Source organism: Crotalus tigris, unplaced genomic scaffold, assembly GCF_016545835.1.
Source record: "Crotalus tigris isolate CLP2741 ecotype Arizona unplaced genomic scaffold, ASM1654583v1 scf7180000017601.7605149639:7615979, whole genome shotgun sequence".
In the NCBI taxonomy this organism is placed as follows: Eukaryota; Metazoa; Chordata; class Lepidosauria; order Squamata; family Viperidae; genus Crotalus; species Crotalus tigris.
In genome coordinates, this window is record NW_024096505.1 from 2,142,423 (window position 1) to 2,159,842 (window position 17,420).

The 17,420-nt window shown below is 37.0% G+C and overlaps 1 protein-coding gene across 2 annotated transcripts in view; it reads left to right on the forward strand.

Annotated features, from left to right (window-relative positions):
• Positions 1–11,411: 11,411 nt before the first annotated feature.
• C2CD2 (C2 calcium dependent domain containing 2) overlaps positions 11,412–17,420 on the forward strand; it is a 31,298-nt gene continuing 25,289 nt past the window's right edge. Inside the window, exons 1-2 of one of the 2 annotated variants that reach the window (XM_039369152.1) lie at positions 11,412–12,027; positions 15,890–15,988. In XM_039369152.1, the coding sequence (XP_039225086.1) occupies positions 11,746–12,027; positions 15,890–15,988 (381 nt within the window). In that variant the 5' untranslated portion in view covers positions 11,412–11,745. The remainder of the gene's footprint in view (positions 12,028–15,889; positions 15,989–17,420) is intronic. The other variant, XM_039369158.1, reaches the window with a different exon arrangement.

Consider the following 17,420-nt stretch of genomic DNA (forward strand, 5'->3'; position numbering starts at 1 on the left):
AGTAATATGGTTGTTAAGTGAATCTGGCTTCCCCATTGACTTCGTTTGTCAGAAGGTTGCAAAAGGTGATCACGTGACCTCAGAACACTGCAACCATCATAAATATTAGTCACTTGCCAACTATCAGAAGTGTGAAAAACAGTCATAAGTCACTTTTTTAGGTACCGTTGTAATTCTGAATGGTAATTAAATGAACTACCTGTACAGTAGGTGCGAACCTTTCTTTGGCTGCCTTAAAAAAGATTGTTAGTGTTGGAATAAGATACAGTGCTTATCTGATCCTCAGAGGCTCATAGCCTTATATTTTAATACATAGAATTAATGTAAGAAGAAGCAGTGAATTGATATTCCAATGCAAACTATTTCATTTTTATATGAAATAGCATTTAATGGATATCAGAATTTAAGTTCTTTGCTTCTGATCCATACTGGTGCTTATAGTGAAAAGTATGCATATGAACATTTTAAAAATGAGAAAATTCATTTCCATTAGTGAGTAAGAGTGAGCCTGGCCAAAGCTGCAAAAAAGTGTTTGGAAAAAGTTCAAATGTAAATACTTATGTATGTATAAATGGAAAATGAATAGAAAACTTATATTAATTATGTTTAGGTGAAAGTGCAGGAGGAAATGCAACACCAAAAAGCAATGTATTTCATAAATGAAAATGAACTTTTCTATTCAGTATTCTACTTTCAGCACCTTTTTGTTTTGTTCATTTAAGGTTAAAGTAATTAAAATATTGGGCCATAATCTAATGCAAATTTAAGCCCACTGATTGGCCAAAATGCCTGTTTATATTCAGTGATATTTAAAATAGAGTTTCTAAATATGGTGTTCTTTAACTTTCATAATTCCCCGCCAAATACAACCAGTGCATCTAGAGGCAAATTAAATCATAGTTTGGGTTAGGAATTTTTCAAGCAGTTCATTTTAATACATGTTTTATTTATTTATTACATAGATATCTGCACTCACATGTACAGTTGCAGCATCTATAAACAATTTTCCCAAACATCCATGTGTATTCATCAATTGTAATGCAACATCCTACATACCGGTACATAAGGATTCTTGTTCATTGATTTCTTCTTTTGATATAATACGACCATTGTAGTAGACAAACTTCATATATCAGTAGTCCTACAATTGTACAGTGGGATGATGAGTTGTAGCATCCATATATGACCAAGTAGAATAATTAATACAGATGTCTGCCAAGTAATTGGAATTATTTCCTACTCAAAAATTCACATTTAACCCTGATTTATTTTAAGCTTGATCTAGTGACCATATATTGGAATGAATGATAAGAATGTAAAGTGATGTACAGTAGATAGCAATAGCACTTAGACATATATACCGCTTCATTATGCTTTGCAGCCTTCTCTAAGCGGTTTACAAAGCCAGCATATTGCTCCCAACAATCTGGGTCCTCATTTTACTGGCCTTGGAAGGATGGAAGTCTGAGGCAACCTTGAGACGCTCAGAATCGAACTCCTGGAGTGAGCAGTGAGTTAGTCTGCAGTTCTGCATTCTAAGCTCTGATGCATCAACTGACATTTTAAGATTGTGATGTAAGAATTTTGGGGGGGAGCTAGGGTAATCACAAGATTCAATTATGCTATTTAAAAACATAAAGGGAAACCAGTTGAGTTTCTAGAAGAAGAAAAAATAGGACACTAATACTAGAATCTAATAAATATGAAATATGAGCAGTAAAGAAAATGTCATTGTCAGTCAAGTTATTACAGCAACTTAAAATTCCAATATTTTTAAAGTTAAAAATAAGATCTATAAACTACATGTGAGTGCCATATAATGTTTATTAGAGTTTTAAATTTTTGTTTTCCAAAGAGTAGCTGTATAGTCTGCTAATCAAGAATTGCTGTAGAAAATATGGGTTGTCAAGTCACTTTTTGATCAAGTGTGGTAAGTTCTTGAAAGTCCATGATCCAAATATTAGTAAACAAGGTAAGAAGGGCAGAAATAGGATTCACATGAACCAGCACAGTACTATGCTTAATGAAAAAGGTGACGCCTATTGAGATATCAAGGGCTTGGCAAGAAACTACTATTTATTGACAAGATCAGCAGAACTTATTTTAGCAAGGCCAAGGTTTACTGGGGAGTGAATGTGGCCAAGATACTAGCAGCTGTATAGCAAACATTGAGGCCTTTGCATCCAACTTCTGGTCAAATCATATTTTATTGTGGAAATAGGATATTTCTGGGCATCAATAGTTGCTTGAAGCATTACATTATCGCTGTCAAATGTTTTTCTGTGCCTGGGCTTTATTGAGAATCTATGCTGATGATTGAGAAGTCTAGCTAAATTTGCATGATATGTTATCCATGGTTAAATGAACCACAGTTTACTCAACTGAGTTCCCAAGATCTTATGACTACATTTTCTCACCATACTAGGCTACAATGTGATTTGTTAGTGAGTGGCTCAGAGAAAGGCATTTGCAAAACACATGCTACTGCAAGAAAACTATATGATTATATCCATCTGGCCACCAAATTCTCCCCAAGATAATTACTCTTTAGGGAATAGTTTATTTTGAGAAGAAATCTTTTGTAAATCCTAACTCTAGTGTGATGGACACGCATTTTTTTCTCAACCAAAGGCCATTCTTGACCTTTCAGTGGCGTGATAGAGGCTATATTCCATGAAGCAGTTATGAGGTCTGGAGAAAAAAAATGAGATTTATATTTAATTAAATTAAATATGTTGAAATTATTATTATCCAGGCATTTATTTTTACTATTTTTATACAAATCAATTTCTTTTTGCCTTGCTGTCAGATAAAGAATTATAATTTAGCAAAAGTATTTGAATATAGTAATTTTGGAGGGGTCTACATACAAGGCTTTCAGACACTTTGTAATTGGGCCCTCAAGTTGTGAACCTATAAAGATTAATAAGGCTCTTCTTCTTTCAGAAAGATTTATTCGGAAGCAATCTTTACATTATTAAAGAGATTTAGAAGTAATTGTAGTCAGAATTACAGTTTTGAGCATGCTTTTGTGTAGTCTTTTTTTTTTTAAAAAAGGGGGAACATTTGGCTTCAATTTCCTCAAGTTATAAGGAAAAAGCAATACTTAGTAGCAACATTTGCAAATAAATTATTTTCTTATTCCCAAACGAAACTATGTACTTTATTCTTATTTTGAAAATATAAATGAATGTATAAAAAGCTAATATCTTTAGAACAAGGTTCATGCACAGTCTTTGAACAATGACATTTATTTTTAGCTTCAGAATAAATGAATTCTTGATAATTTAAAAAAAGTGAATTTACATTCCTCTGCTTGTTTAAACTGAATGGAGCCATTTTTATGGCAAAACATTGCATACCTGGTGGCGCAATGGTTTGGATGCAGTACTGCAGGCTAATTCTGCTGACTGCCGATTGCCAGCAGTTCGGCAGTTCAAATCTCACCAGCTCAAGGTTGACTCCATTCTTCCAAGATCGGTAAAATGAGGACCCAGATTGTTGGCGGCAATATGCTGACTCTGTAAACCACTTAGGGCTGTAAAGCTCAATGAAGCGATATGTAAGTCAAAGTGCTATTGCTATACCTAAAAGACTCTCACAGAATATTTCCCCAGTTCAGCATTTCTACTCTCATCCCATTATAGTGCCTGCATAGAAAATTTAACATGAACCAGAGAGCCAGTCAGCCGCTTTTCCCATCTATTGCATTACAACAAATATATGCTGCTTTTGCCTCATTCTCTTTGGAGTTGGATATTAATAGATTTTTTTCAGAGTTCGTTACCATATGCTTGAAAGTAGCTGTTGCTACTCCTATATAGGCGGAATGTGTGAACCAGCTCTGATGATGTCTCACTTTCTATGCACAAGCTTTGCTCATCATTCCCAGTACCACAGCATTTACCTTGAATTCTTTCAAAATATGCACAACACTTCTGAACCATATTTAGACCAGGAACACAACTCAGGTTGACTTTTATAGATTAGAATTTCCATTTCTTTTAATCACTTAACTATATTTTATCTTAGTAGGACTTTGGTTAGAAAACCTCCAACTATTGAATGTCTAGCTATCAACTCTGCCAGAATATCCCCCCCCCCCATTACATCTGCAGATTTAGTAGAAACTCTTTGTTTTTATAAAGTGGAATGGATAACAGTAGCCCAAGAGGTTCAGAAACATGTCCTCAATTATTTAATTGTGGATACCGTATATTCTGAGTAGCATTTGATTTAGTGGAAGGTAGATTTTTATCATCTTCCAATAATTGTATATTAAAAATCATATCCCATTTTTCTAAAGGTGTATCTGCTTCTCCCAGCTTTCCCAATTATGGCAGCAATGCTCACCTTTTGTAGGAGAAAGCACTTCTGCCTTTGGCACTGTAAAATAGCTGAATATATCCAGCAATCCTCATAAAACCAAACAGCCATCAAGTTTGGCAAAACCTAATAAATCCTACCTGCCAATATAGTCAAAACTGAGCCAGTATTTTTGATTGTGAACTACATCACACCCTTTGAATTATTAGGATTTCATTATAAGATCTTGTTGCGCTTTCCTTGAATGATGTACCTCTTGGATTGTATGTAGACTGAAATAGTTGCAGGAGATGTTAGTGGTTGTCCTGCAGTCATATGTAATTAAATTGAACTTTGAAATTACAAGACATACTAAACCAGGACCTTTAGAAGTTGCCATAGACAATATCTTAAATTAATAGTCAATTATTAATCTTTCATTAAAATTAATTTAGCCTTAATCTTTTAGCTTGTGCTTGTTGTGTTAAAGAACACTGTTTACATTTTATTGCCTGAATGTTGGATACAATTAAAGCACATTAATTTTATTTCTCCTGCAATGGCAATTATCTAATCAGTATTAAAACCAAATATATTGCTGACCACAAATGCAACAGGGAGGGGGTCATTATTAATAGGATAGCTAGGTTAGCTTATGTTTCCCAGTAATAGAGGAAGATGAGTATTCCATAAGGTCCTAAATTTATTAACACTTCATATAATGAAAAGGATATCTAAAATTCGACTTTCCAAGGCTGATTATAGTTATTTTAAAAAAAGCCATTGAATTCAGTAGATCCAAATATTACCCTAATTACAGTTTTAGCACTTGCACGGTAAGCTACTGAGATATTAAAATTTCCAGATATTTGATAGTTCTTATATATGAATTGTGTGGAATGCATGAAGTTTGTATTTCTGATGAGGTTTTTTTAAAATAGTATTTTCTTCTTCATTGCCCTTAGATGATTACACACACAACAGTTTCATTTTGAGTGTCTGTAAAGTGATTCTGTATAGCCAACAGGTGAAATTTAAATGGCTTGAAAGAAATAGATTTTTTTAAAAAAATGACAAAAGGCCTAATTTTTTATGGTACTGCTGTCTAATTTTGGGGACTGCATTAGAAAAGCATGTAATCATGACCAATAAATAACCAGGAATATGATTTAAATTCTATTTTGAATTTTTCTAGTTTTAAACTAGAGATATATAAGATAAATCTGAAAGCTGTTGTTATAATTGTGTATATCTTGTATACATTATACATTAGTTTACTATCTATGTTAATTTTAAAGTAGAAATCTTAACTTTTTTAGAATTGAAAATTCCTACTTTCAAATTCTTTTAATGTAATGTTGCTGCTTTGTATTACTTTTCTACTGTATGTTTTAATTATATAGTTCTTTATTAAGAAAATTTGGAGTAAAATAAACTTGTTCTCTAGAGTCATTCTGTCTCATATTAAATATAAATAACAAAATAAAGTCCTTGTTATTTAAGTGTGACTTTCTACAGATCAGGTTCTTATATCATCATCACTCATGATTTGCTCTACCATGGAATTAACATACCATATAGATGATGCAAATTCTAAAATTAATTAAACGAATTGGTAATACAAATTCTGAAATTATGAATTAAAATATTAAAATACAGTTTTTAAATGAGAAAACATGTTCCAGAACAGTAAAAGATGGGCAAGATCAAATACATTGTTACACAGTGTTGTTGATAGTATTGTCCTCTCTCTGTGTGTGTGTGTGTGTGTGTGTGTGTATGCGTATGTCTATCTAACTATCATCTGTATTGTGGGTGGGGTGGGGTCAAAAGGTCCTGGTCCCAGGCTCTGGATGATTGTGAATTTGCATTAATCTCGCAATCAACTGGGAGGAGAACTGGCATGCTGGGCATAATCAGATCCTGAAGATCTGAGCTTCCTTTCTCTGGCCCAGCATACCAGTCCCTTCTGTGCTGGGCTGGAGAAATGAAACTTCGATCTCTGGGATCCACGCTTCCTTTCTCTGGCCCAATTCCCTCTTGCACTCAGCGAGGAGGGGAACTGGCGCACAGCATCAGAGTAAGGTTGGACCTTCTTTTCCCTGTCCCAGTGTTCCAGTTCTATTCCCCACAGAGGGGAGGGGAACACCTGCAGTGGGTTGGAGAAACAAAATTTGAATCCTAACAATCCAAGTTTGTTTTTCCAGCCCAACAGAGGAATTCCCTTTTGCACTTGGAGAGGATCATGTGGGCACCTCTCTGAATGACCAAAACAATTTACAACCCAAATTCTGGAGCCAATTGTGGTTATAAGTCAAGGATTGCCTATGGTCTGATTTCTGTTGAAGCGAATATGCAACATGTTGAACTTTTTAAAATGTTTTCAAAGTGCTCCAAATAGACATCCAGGGTCAAGACTGGAAATGGCTCTGCAAATAGTGGAGCCAACATTTCTGGCTAAGAATAATCAACAAGTAGATTGGTTCCTTCAACACTCTCTGGACAAAAAGAGGATGTAAGATCACTCAAGCTGTGCTCCGCACAATTACTTCTTACAAGAAGACTGCAAAGCAGCCATCTCCAGAAGCAAGGAAATTTGTCATATTTGCTCCAGCTGTAAATCAAGCATAAATAAATAAATAAATAAATAAATAAAAGAGAAGGAAGGAAGGAAGGCATAAGTCCACACTTTTTTTGCTGATCACTTTCAGAAATTGCCCATTAATTGCTCTAAAAAAGTTAGATACTTTCAAAATATCAAGGTTGGAAACAGAGTGAATGCCTTCTATCGTTAATATAAGAAAATGAAAAAATGGTAATCTTTGAGAATTTTAATAAATAGAAAAATGGAAGACAATGTTTTGGCTACAGAAAGTTTAAAATGGTTAAGGACTCAGAAAACATTAGATTTTGAAAATTAAGACTTTGAGATTCATTTTAAATAATAAATGAATTTTTGAAGGAAAGAAAAACTGTTTTTTGATCTTGAAGACTTAGCAAGGAATCTATGATGGTGTTCAGAATCATTTTTCAGGCACTGCATTAGGATGCTGAATCAATAATGTCCGTTGTGTTGTCTCTTTTTGGGAACAGATATGCAAGAAAGTCCATCTGAGAACAATATGAACAAGAATTTGAATAAGGATTTGTCATTACACATTAAACATAAAGGAAAAATTTGTGAAGGAAATAAAAATGACAATCACAGAATAATTTCTTTTTACAGGACATACAAAGAAAGTTGTTTAAAGTTTTGAAGAAATTTGAAACAAGGATCAATAATCTGAATGGATTGAAGAGCAAGATTGATTTATATTTAAAAAAAGGAACATAAAGTTGGTTTATTTGATTATGGTTAAAATGAAACATGTTATTTTGGATGGTTCTTTTCAGATTTGCTGACATCTGGACTGGAAAAATGTTCTGTACTGGGTTTGCTTACAGTTAACAAGGTGTTTAAAGCTTTCTGCCCTAGAGTTTCAGTATCTATCCTAATCTGAGAGCATTTAAAATGACTTTGTATCAAACTGTCCTTTCATTTAAAGTATATTTGTGAGCTTGTTCTCTTTAAGGGAGAAATTGTCCCTCTTTGTCATGTTAAATTTTATTTACTTCTGTTCACACCAGGATATTGGGACCACTTTATGCCTTCTAAACGTGCATTTCCTTACAGTTAAGAATCAATAATGTGGAATGCTGAGTTTTAGATCTGCTAATCAATGTAATCAATCTATGTTTGGGCTCTGCTTGGACTTTTTGCTGACTGGTGAAGAAGTTTCTTATTGGATTTGCCTAAAGTTAAGAATGAGTTGTGGGGTGAAGTGTTTTACATCTGCTAATTAAAAGGAGGTGAAGAAAGTATTTGCTTTCTTGGTTTCTCTCTCTCTCTTTTTTTTTCTTGTATTCTTGCACCCATTTCTTTATCTTTTTTAATTTGTTTTTTTATTATTGTATTAAAACTTTTAATAAAATTATTTTAAAAAGTACTCCAAATAGAGATCAAAGTCATGTTTTACTTAAATTGAGTTCCAAGCTATCTACTCTCTTAATGCAGACTTCTGAAATTGAGTAACTTCCAAATGTGCTAGGAATGTTGGTTGCGATGTTGGCTGAAAATTCTGTAAATATTTTCCACACATCTGAAGATTACAAGTCCTAGAAATAACTAGTTTCCATCATGGTTACATTTATGTCACAAATGTTATGCATTACATTACATTGATAAAAAAAATGGCTTTGAAATGGGACCTGCATTATTTATGAACAAATCTGTTTAATAAATCTTATAGCTATTAAATCTTTCCAATGGATATAAACGTTAGAACTCTAATTTCTCTACTTGTTGGATTTACTGAGTGAGATAAGGCAATCAGAACAATACTGGAATTTGCTAACCACTACAACTTACAAACAAAAGTAGGCAGTCTATTGCTCTCTTGATGCTGGAAAGTATAAATACATACATCATTTCTGTACAACCATTCCAATTGTCGTGTACCACCCAGAGTCATTTTTGGTGAAATGGAAAGCTATGCAAAATTTATTAATAAAATAAATAAATTTCTAATCTAAAATTTCTTGAACTCAAATTGTCCTCTCTTGAGTTGCATGCAAAACAGCTGTGCTGAATTAAGCCAGACTGCTTCAGGCATTTTGGAGCTGGTTTGAACTCAAGATACACCCAAACTTAGCAAAACAACTGTTTTGAACTTGCAATAGAAGTTTTTGAATTAGAAATTATTTAAATTCAAAATACGTTATACAACATTGCTTGAAATTCTGTCTTCTACACAATTTTACTTTCTGTTACTCTGTCAAAACAAAGATGATATTAGGCACCGATATGCCTCTTTTCAGCATATAGCTTTGGCACAGCAGAGCATCATGATGGGGAAAAGTCTATTTTGCCTTCTGGCTAATGTGTATTTTTACTGGCAACGTCCATTATGGCAGCCATTTTGTGGACATACATATCTTCATCCATTGGAGCTGTCCATCTAGGCTTTCATAAAACCTAGGTTCATGGAACCTATTTTATCCCTAGATTGTGAACACAATTTTCATTGCAAAACTTATGGATCCATTCCTTCTAGGAGCCGTTGGCCTTTATGAATGTTATACTGAATTTATTTTAAGGCTGGAATGTTTACTTCTGTTGAATTACACAATGTAGTGTGGCCCCCATAAAGTACACACAAATGCTAATGTGTTCGCAGATAGCACTTTTAGTGGCCTTGAAGTTCCCTATGCCCTCTTTTTATTAAAAAGAAAATATTTTAACCAGAAAAGTGGGGAGTTAGCAAATTACAAAGCAAAATCTTTGCTTCTGAACCCAAATGAACCTTATAAGCTTTCTTAGAAAATAAAATGATGGGTAGCTTCCCTATTTTGTTGAAAACTGAATGATCTGTTTTCTTTAGAGAAAATCAAGCAAGCAAGGGCAATAACAGAGTGAGGTATGACTTGACAAGGGACTTTAATGCAGTGACTTTGTAAAGTACAAATTATTTTTGCCTTGAGAATAGCAATCTTTTGATACTACATATTCTGAGAAAATGGATATTCCCAAGGCAATGAATAAATTGATATTAAAACTAACAAGTAAAAAGAAAAAAATGCTCCTGAGAAAAATTAGGGTCTTTAAAGCATAAAAGAAACATAAGATGAAGGGCAGGAAATTTCTGGCGTCCCTCATTGCTATTAATACAGGAGAGGCGCTGATGATTTTTTTTCCCATTGCTACCTAATGCTGGATCAGTAGGAAAAGACAGAAGCAAATTCACCATCCATTGCCCTGAAACATCCTGCAATCAAAACTGTGAGATGTTGCTAAAGCACAATAAAGCTCAGCTCTAAGATGGCTTGCTTAAGGCTGATGACATGTCCTCAGTGCCTTCACCTGATGGCCAGTCTGCCAATGAAGCAAATGCAGGGTGCTTCAAAGAGATCCAGAAGGAATGCATTCATTTCCATGAGAAATCAGTTCATCCTCCTTTGCAGTCACCATCTGGATTCACAGGGAGGGGAGTGAAGGACCATCCCCTCCCATCTGGCCACAGATGTGTCTTCTCGGCCATTTCTCCTTTAGCTGCTGAAGACAGCAGAGCCTTGCTGGACAGCCAAGATGTTCTATTCTCTTTTTGGCTCCGCTGAATGCCAACATTGTGGAAGGTATTCCACAAGGTCAATATTCTTACTAGCCACCTCCAGTGCTTCTGCAGTGGGGGGGGGGGATGAAAACCCAATAAAAGCAGTGTTGCAACTTTGCAACTCAAACACTGCCCCTTTTCCATCTTGTTGTGATCCTGCACATATGCAAAAGGGGTAGAGCCTGTGGCATGATGCTGCTCTTGCCATTCTTATAAAAAGCAGCCGAACCCTGCAGATGCCACTGACTGTCTTCCACCAAGATCTCAACCTTTACTTCCACTAGTGCTGAAGAGAACTGCTGCTGCCTCCCAGTGTCATGGGGGACTTTTCCTTCTTCTTTGCAGTTGCAACCCTACCTTCTTATGTAGGCACAATTTGGTTGGCCTTGTTTTAGAGACCCACTAAAAGGACAGTTGTCCTCCAGTGGAAAGCAGGAAAGCCCCAAGCCAAAGGTGTGGGGAGAGAGCCCTTTGTTTCTAACGCAGGGATTGCAGTCAGCACCTTGAAAGGGCTCTAGGATTAGGGCGAATGTCTCAGAGCTGTGCAGTAGAATGGCCTTCGAATACAGAATAACAGAGTTGGAAGGGATCTTGGAGGTCTTCTAGTCAACCCCTCTGCTCGAGCAAGAACCCTATGCCATTTCAGAGAAACGATTATCCAGTCTCTTTCTGAAAGGCTCCGGTGGTTCTGATAAGCCTCCAAAGAAGCCTTGCCACTCAGCAGCTCTCTGCATCGCCCTTGTCTCTCTCTCTGGCTCGCGGTGTAAGCTTAGGGCCTGAAGAGCCGGAAAAGAGGAGCGCTGCGCCAAGAGCAGGACGTAGCTGGTAGCGGGAGAAATCCCCGCCCGGCTCCTCGGGAAGAAGAGGCCGCAACCTGGGTCGCCTCCGCTTTTCCTTTCGGGCTTGGGAATGTTTTCCTTTGGTGACCCGCTTGGCCGCTCCTCCCGGCCGGCGCCCGCGGGCGGGGGGGGGGGTGCGGCGCGTCAGTCAGCTCAGCGGCGCGCGGGGCCGCTCCCGTGACGTTGCGTCTCCCGCTCGCCGCATCTTGCCGGCTGCGCCTCCGACATCTCCAGCGCGCCCCTTTGGCCGAGGCGGAAGGCGAACACCTGGCTCCGAGCCCTGTCGCCAGCCGCGCGCTTTCGCTCCGAGCCGCGGCTCTGGACTTGGCCAAGGAGGGACCGGAGGGAAGGACGCATGCCCGGTGTTTGCCGCGGAGGGAAGGCGTCTTGCCATGCGAAGGGCTTCCCTGCTCTTGAGAGGAAGAGAACCGGCCCGGTAAATATGGTCAGTCATGTCGTGGCTGGCTTGCTGGCTGGATGAACTCCAGCGGTTCTCGCTGCTCTCCTTGTTTACAGCCGCTTTGGCCGTCCTGGCCGTCTACCTGGTGCGGTATGGTCTCAGCGTCCTGCGGCAAGGCGGTGGGAAGCCGCCTCCCCGGCCGTCGCGCCCGGGACTCCTGCAAGAAGACGAGGGGGGCTCCCTTTTCACCTGGCTGCTGGCCCTGAGCAGCTGGAGGGGCGAATGGCAGAAAGCCTGGGTCGCAGCGCTGAACAAGGAAGCCGGATTGCGGGAGGTGAGTGAATGCCCGGATCCCCGTCCAGCAGGGTTTTTTTTAAAATGAGACGTCCGTGAGCTCCAGTTAACTTAGGTACTTTTAGCCAGGAGTCTCAAAGGTGCCTTTTTACGAGGCAGCTGGACTTTCTTGTTTTTCTTCGAAAAAGTTTCGTTTCTCATCCGAGAAGCTGCTGCTGCTGCTTCTTCTTCTTCTTCTTCTTCTTCTTCTTCTTCTTCTTCTTCTTCTTCTTCTTCTTCTTCTTCTTCTTCTTCTTCTTCTTCTTCTTCTTCTTCTTCTTCTTCTTCTTCTTCTTCTTCTTCTTCTTCTTCTTCTTCTTCAGAGCTAAAGAAGCTTCTCGAATGAGAAGCCAAACGTTTTCAAAGAAAAACAAAGAAAGTCCAGTTGCCTCGTGAAAAGGCACCTTTGGGACAACCATGACCTGGATGACTTGAGAGGCTCCATAGACTTTTTAGCCAGGAGTTTTTTCCGCATCAGAAGTAACTAAACCCACAGAGGTAAAACTAGAACGCAAGCAGCGCCTTAGTGATAATCATTGTACTGGGGAGCTTCTACAGCTAAAAAGTGTGCCTTGACTATGGCGTGTAAAGGTTTGCACTGACCTGGTGACAGGTAGTGTTTTGTCTTGTGATGCAGTCCTGTTTTGTGTGGGAAGGTGACTTAAAAAAAAAAAATCAACAGAATGTGCTTAGTAATGGTTCGATCCTAAACAGAAATTATCTTGAATTCAATGGGGTGGAGGGTCTCTTTCAGGGGAAAAGATGATAAGCTTCCCTAATCCTTAAAAGTACAGGCAGTCCTCAATTTACAACAGTTCATTTAGTGAATGTTCCAAGTTACAATGGCACTGAAAAAAGTGACTTACTGCTATGACCATTTTTCACACTTATAACCATCACAGCATCCCCATGGTCACATGATCAAAATTCAGATGGCAATTGGTTCCTATTTACGACAATTCTACTGTCCTGGGGTCATGTGATCATGGCAAGCAAAGTCAATAGGGAAGCCAGATTCACTTAACAACCGTGTTACTAATTTAACAACTGCAATGATTCATTTAACAACTGTTGCAAGAAAGGTTGCAAAATGGGGCAAAACTCACTTAACAAATGCTTCAATCAGCAACATAAATGTTGGGCTCCATTGTGGTCGTATCTCGAGGACTGCCTGTATTTGCAGATATAGTCATGATGACGCCTTCCTAAATTTCTAGAAAGTAATAGTAAATAGGATAAAATGATAGTTAATTTTCCCCTGCTTCTTCCCGAGCAATGGCTGAGAGAATTCATTTATCCTACTTAACATGACTTTCCAGCCTGCTATTGCGTGTGTTCCAGTAATAATTTTTAAAATGGAAAATTAAACAGTAATTTGGGGAAGAGGGTCAAAGAGTAGGAAACAACTTACTGTAGAAAGTCGGATAGGAAATTAGCAGTACCTTGCCTGCGTATATCCTTTCCAAGAAAGCAACTGCATCCTCTTCAGTTCACTGCTTGGCAGACAATGTTTCTGCTTCCTCACTCAGCCTTCCAAACTCAAAACAATGCTGTCATTGCGAAACTGCATTTGTTTTTGCTGCTTTGCCACCACAACAAACAAGACTTGGAATAAAGGGAACACAGTCCATCACAAAGCACATGCCACAGATGTTACGTTCTTTATTATTATTCACTACAGCCTAATAAATTCCATGGTTTAGATTAAGATATTAATTTTGGAACTACTGGTGCATTTGACAATATAGATGACACCTGAGTTCTGTTCTCCATTGGATATTTAAATAAAGTGAACATGTTTGTTCCCTCTCTCCTTCGTGCTGTTTTCCACTAAAATTATTCCTTATATTTAAACACATATGGAAATGTAAAGAAAAGAGAGCTCAGTCATAAATATATCAGTTCATTTTATTGCTAAACAACCATGGGTTTTGTGATAAACATTTATATTTAATATAGCAAAATTATACTATATAGTACAGTATACCACAGTCTATGAAATTAGGCCTGACTGTATAATAAGATAATATTTCTGTGTGCCTGACTGCCTTTTGTCAGGAACACATTCAAAACATAAATCATTTGGTTTGGCCTCTTAAACTAGATGCAGAAAAGGTGGAGGGGCAGCCTGTGAAAGGATCGCTAAGAAAAGATGAGGAGCTGAACAGCTTTCTCCAATCTAACACTTTCCAGATTAGACCTAACTCCCATTATCTTTAATCCACATATTCAACTACAGTACTAGAGAAGGGTGATGGAAGGATAATCAAATACACTGAATGAGTAAAATCGTATGCAGCATCTTCTGAACCAGTTTGGAATTTTGGGCCTTAAACTGTAGCCCTATATAATATTGTACAACTGGAAGTCATATTTACCATATAGCAATGAGCAGAGCTTACTCATGTACTCATTCTAAGATAATCAGTACTCATCATGGAACATAGTGTATACTGGATTCACACATCATATTAAACCTCTATGCAATTTGTTTCTGAACCAAAGCACTGTAATATATAAACTTTGATTTATGGCTTAATAAATATATGGAGCTACTTATTTATAGCTTACAGATAGTCCTTGACTTACAACCATTCATTTAGTGACCATTTGAAGTTACACCAGGAAACTTCATACTTACAAAAGTTGCAGCATTCACATGATCACTTAATCAGAATTTGGGCACTTGGCAACTGGCATGTATTTCTGGCAGTTCTCTTTATACTTTGTTGTTATAAAGTTCTCTTTATACCAACAAAGCCTAGATGAAAAGAAATACTTTCAGAAGGTAGCTAAAGATATTATATGAGCAAGTCTATTACAATGCACTGTAGGACTTGTATTGAGAAAACCAGCCAGAAGTAGGATTTTTATAGGTCCGTAGGGATTTTTATAAACTTGATGGCAAAACTGGACATGGACATCCAGCAAACCACAGAAAAGGTTTCTTAAGAGCACAGGCAGATATATTTAAATTTGATTAACAAATTGCAGTTAGTTACAATTCCCAGTTATTTATGCCCATGGAAGTTTGAAACCAAAATGAATGAAAAGCCTCACTGGATATGTCCATACAAATCCATTTAATTATTTGGTTACCCACCTTATTTTGGTTCACATATTTTAATTCCAGTGGGTGATGTTGATTTTTCATAATATTACTTAATCTATGATGATTACAGGTAACACAATAAAGAATTAGGGATGTGCATTCAAAACCTATTTTTAAAACTCTGTGACTCAACATTAACGATAAGAATGATTTGAATTAATTTTACTAAGCAATAGACTGGCAACAGAGTGCAGGTGGTTACTAGGGACTTCCATAATGAAATACATTAGCAAAACTTTGAAATGGCAGAACTCTTGATTTATAACGAAGCAGCGTTTAGTTGAAGATTGGGTTCTTAACTTTGTTCATTAGCACCACAGCCTAGTAGAATCTAGATATCATGATATTATTTTACAATGATAAAAATTGCTGTAATTCAGCAAAAGCTCAAGCATCCCATTCAAGGGAAACTGAGGGACTGCACAGAAAGCATATTGCCATGCGCAGTGCTTTTTTTCTAAAAAAAAAAAAAAAGGTGCCAGAACTCACACAGGTCATACAACCCACCTTGCCTACCCTACAAGGTTCCATCCAAAAAAGGTGCCGGAACTCCATTCTGGGTGTTCTATGAGAAAAAAAAAGCCCTGGCCATGCGTCTTGTTAATAAACATTATTTCAAGCACAACTTTCACTGGTTTAGACTTCTTCAGTGTTTGGCTGATTCATTTTTTCAATTTCAGTAATGTTCAGGCCTTTTTAATAGCTTTGTTTATGTCACTTTTTCTCTTTCTTCCTATTTCTTCTTTTCCAGAACACTTGCTTGTTTACAATTGATGAGCATGCAGCTCATCAGAATCAAGAGCTTCGAGTACAAGGAATGATAAGTCTAGTAAAATCTGCTGAAGAAAAGGTGAGCTTTTCTTGGCATTCCTTAATTTATAAGCTGGAGCCTGATGTATAAAACTGGTCAGCTGCTTATGCATTTCCCTACCATGCAGGCCCATGCATGCTCTCTCTCTCTCTCTCTCTCTCTCATCATTAGCGTGTACAGGAAAACGGGAAAATATTTCAAACTGGGGAACATGCCCTCAGAAATCTCACTTCAATTTTTGTTACTTGTTTGCTGTTTTGCACTATTAGGTAAATATAATCTATGGATTGTTATCTTTGGTGTATTAATCCTTACATAAAAAGTATGTGTATTAGGAATTAATGCTTAGTTGTAAAGGGTAGATTTGGTGGATTGATATTTAGCTGTACAGTAGAATATAGTGTATCGAAAAGAAGAGTTGCATAAAATTGGCAAAATAATAAAATGGATACATTAAAAATCCTTTCTTTAATAAATATGCTAGTAATTGGGTTGCATGGCAGAATCCAATCTAAACAAATTACATGATTTAACTGATGATACATGTTTTTGAGCTGTTTGCAGATAATAGTTTTCAGCTTACTGTTTTTTCACATAGAAAAAGTAGGCCAAGAATACTGGAAGCATATTAGTATGGTATACCAATGTCTCATAAAAAGCAGAGATAACTATTCAATTTTTCTGACATCAAATCATTATTTTCCTGCAAAATGAAAGCATAGTTATGAATAAAGAGAATATAAGGGGCATTATTGAGTAAATACAGAAGTATAATCTAATCCTATGTAAATAAGAGTAGGGCAAGATCAGTTGGCAAACAAACCTTTATATTTGTATGCTTCTTTATGTAAAATGTTTTACTTTCCCTGGATTGTAGCACACCTTAAGCAAAGTTCATATTGCTTTGATTACATTATTAAATACATATTTTTCTATCTAGAATTGGGCATGCATTTATGTTAATAATTGATTTTTAAAAATCATCACAGACTACAAATCAAAAGGGTGATAATTATTGCTACATTTCACCCTCCTAGTGATACCCCTAGTTAGCTCTCTCTGAGTCTTTACAAATAAGCAAAATGTTAAAAATCACTTAAATGTGTTAACAGATTTTTTTTCCTGATAATCAGAAACGTAGACTAAACATGAAGTTAGGAATATGGGGCAGGATTTGAAAATTAGGGAAGAATATGTAGACTTACTCTGTTTTGAAAACAACATTATGTCAGCTTTTTATTTGGTCTGTACTGACTGTTTTCCTAAAACAATAATAAAGTTTCAAGATCAAAGAAGGCTGTATTCTTCCTCCCCCCCCCTTCCCTTCTTTAACATCCAGATACCCCCAAAACTTGTTCAGTATTACTGTGCATGAAAGGTTGGTTTCTTGCAATTGGTTACTGTACTTGTAAATTGCTTATGGAAGGACATGGCTTTAGAACTGGCAGCGCAATCAACAGTCACTCCTTTG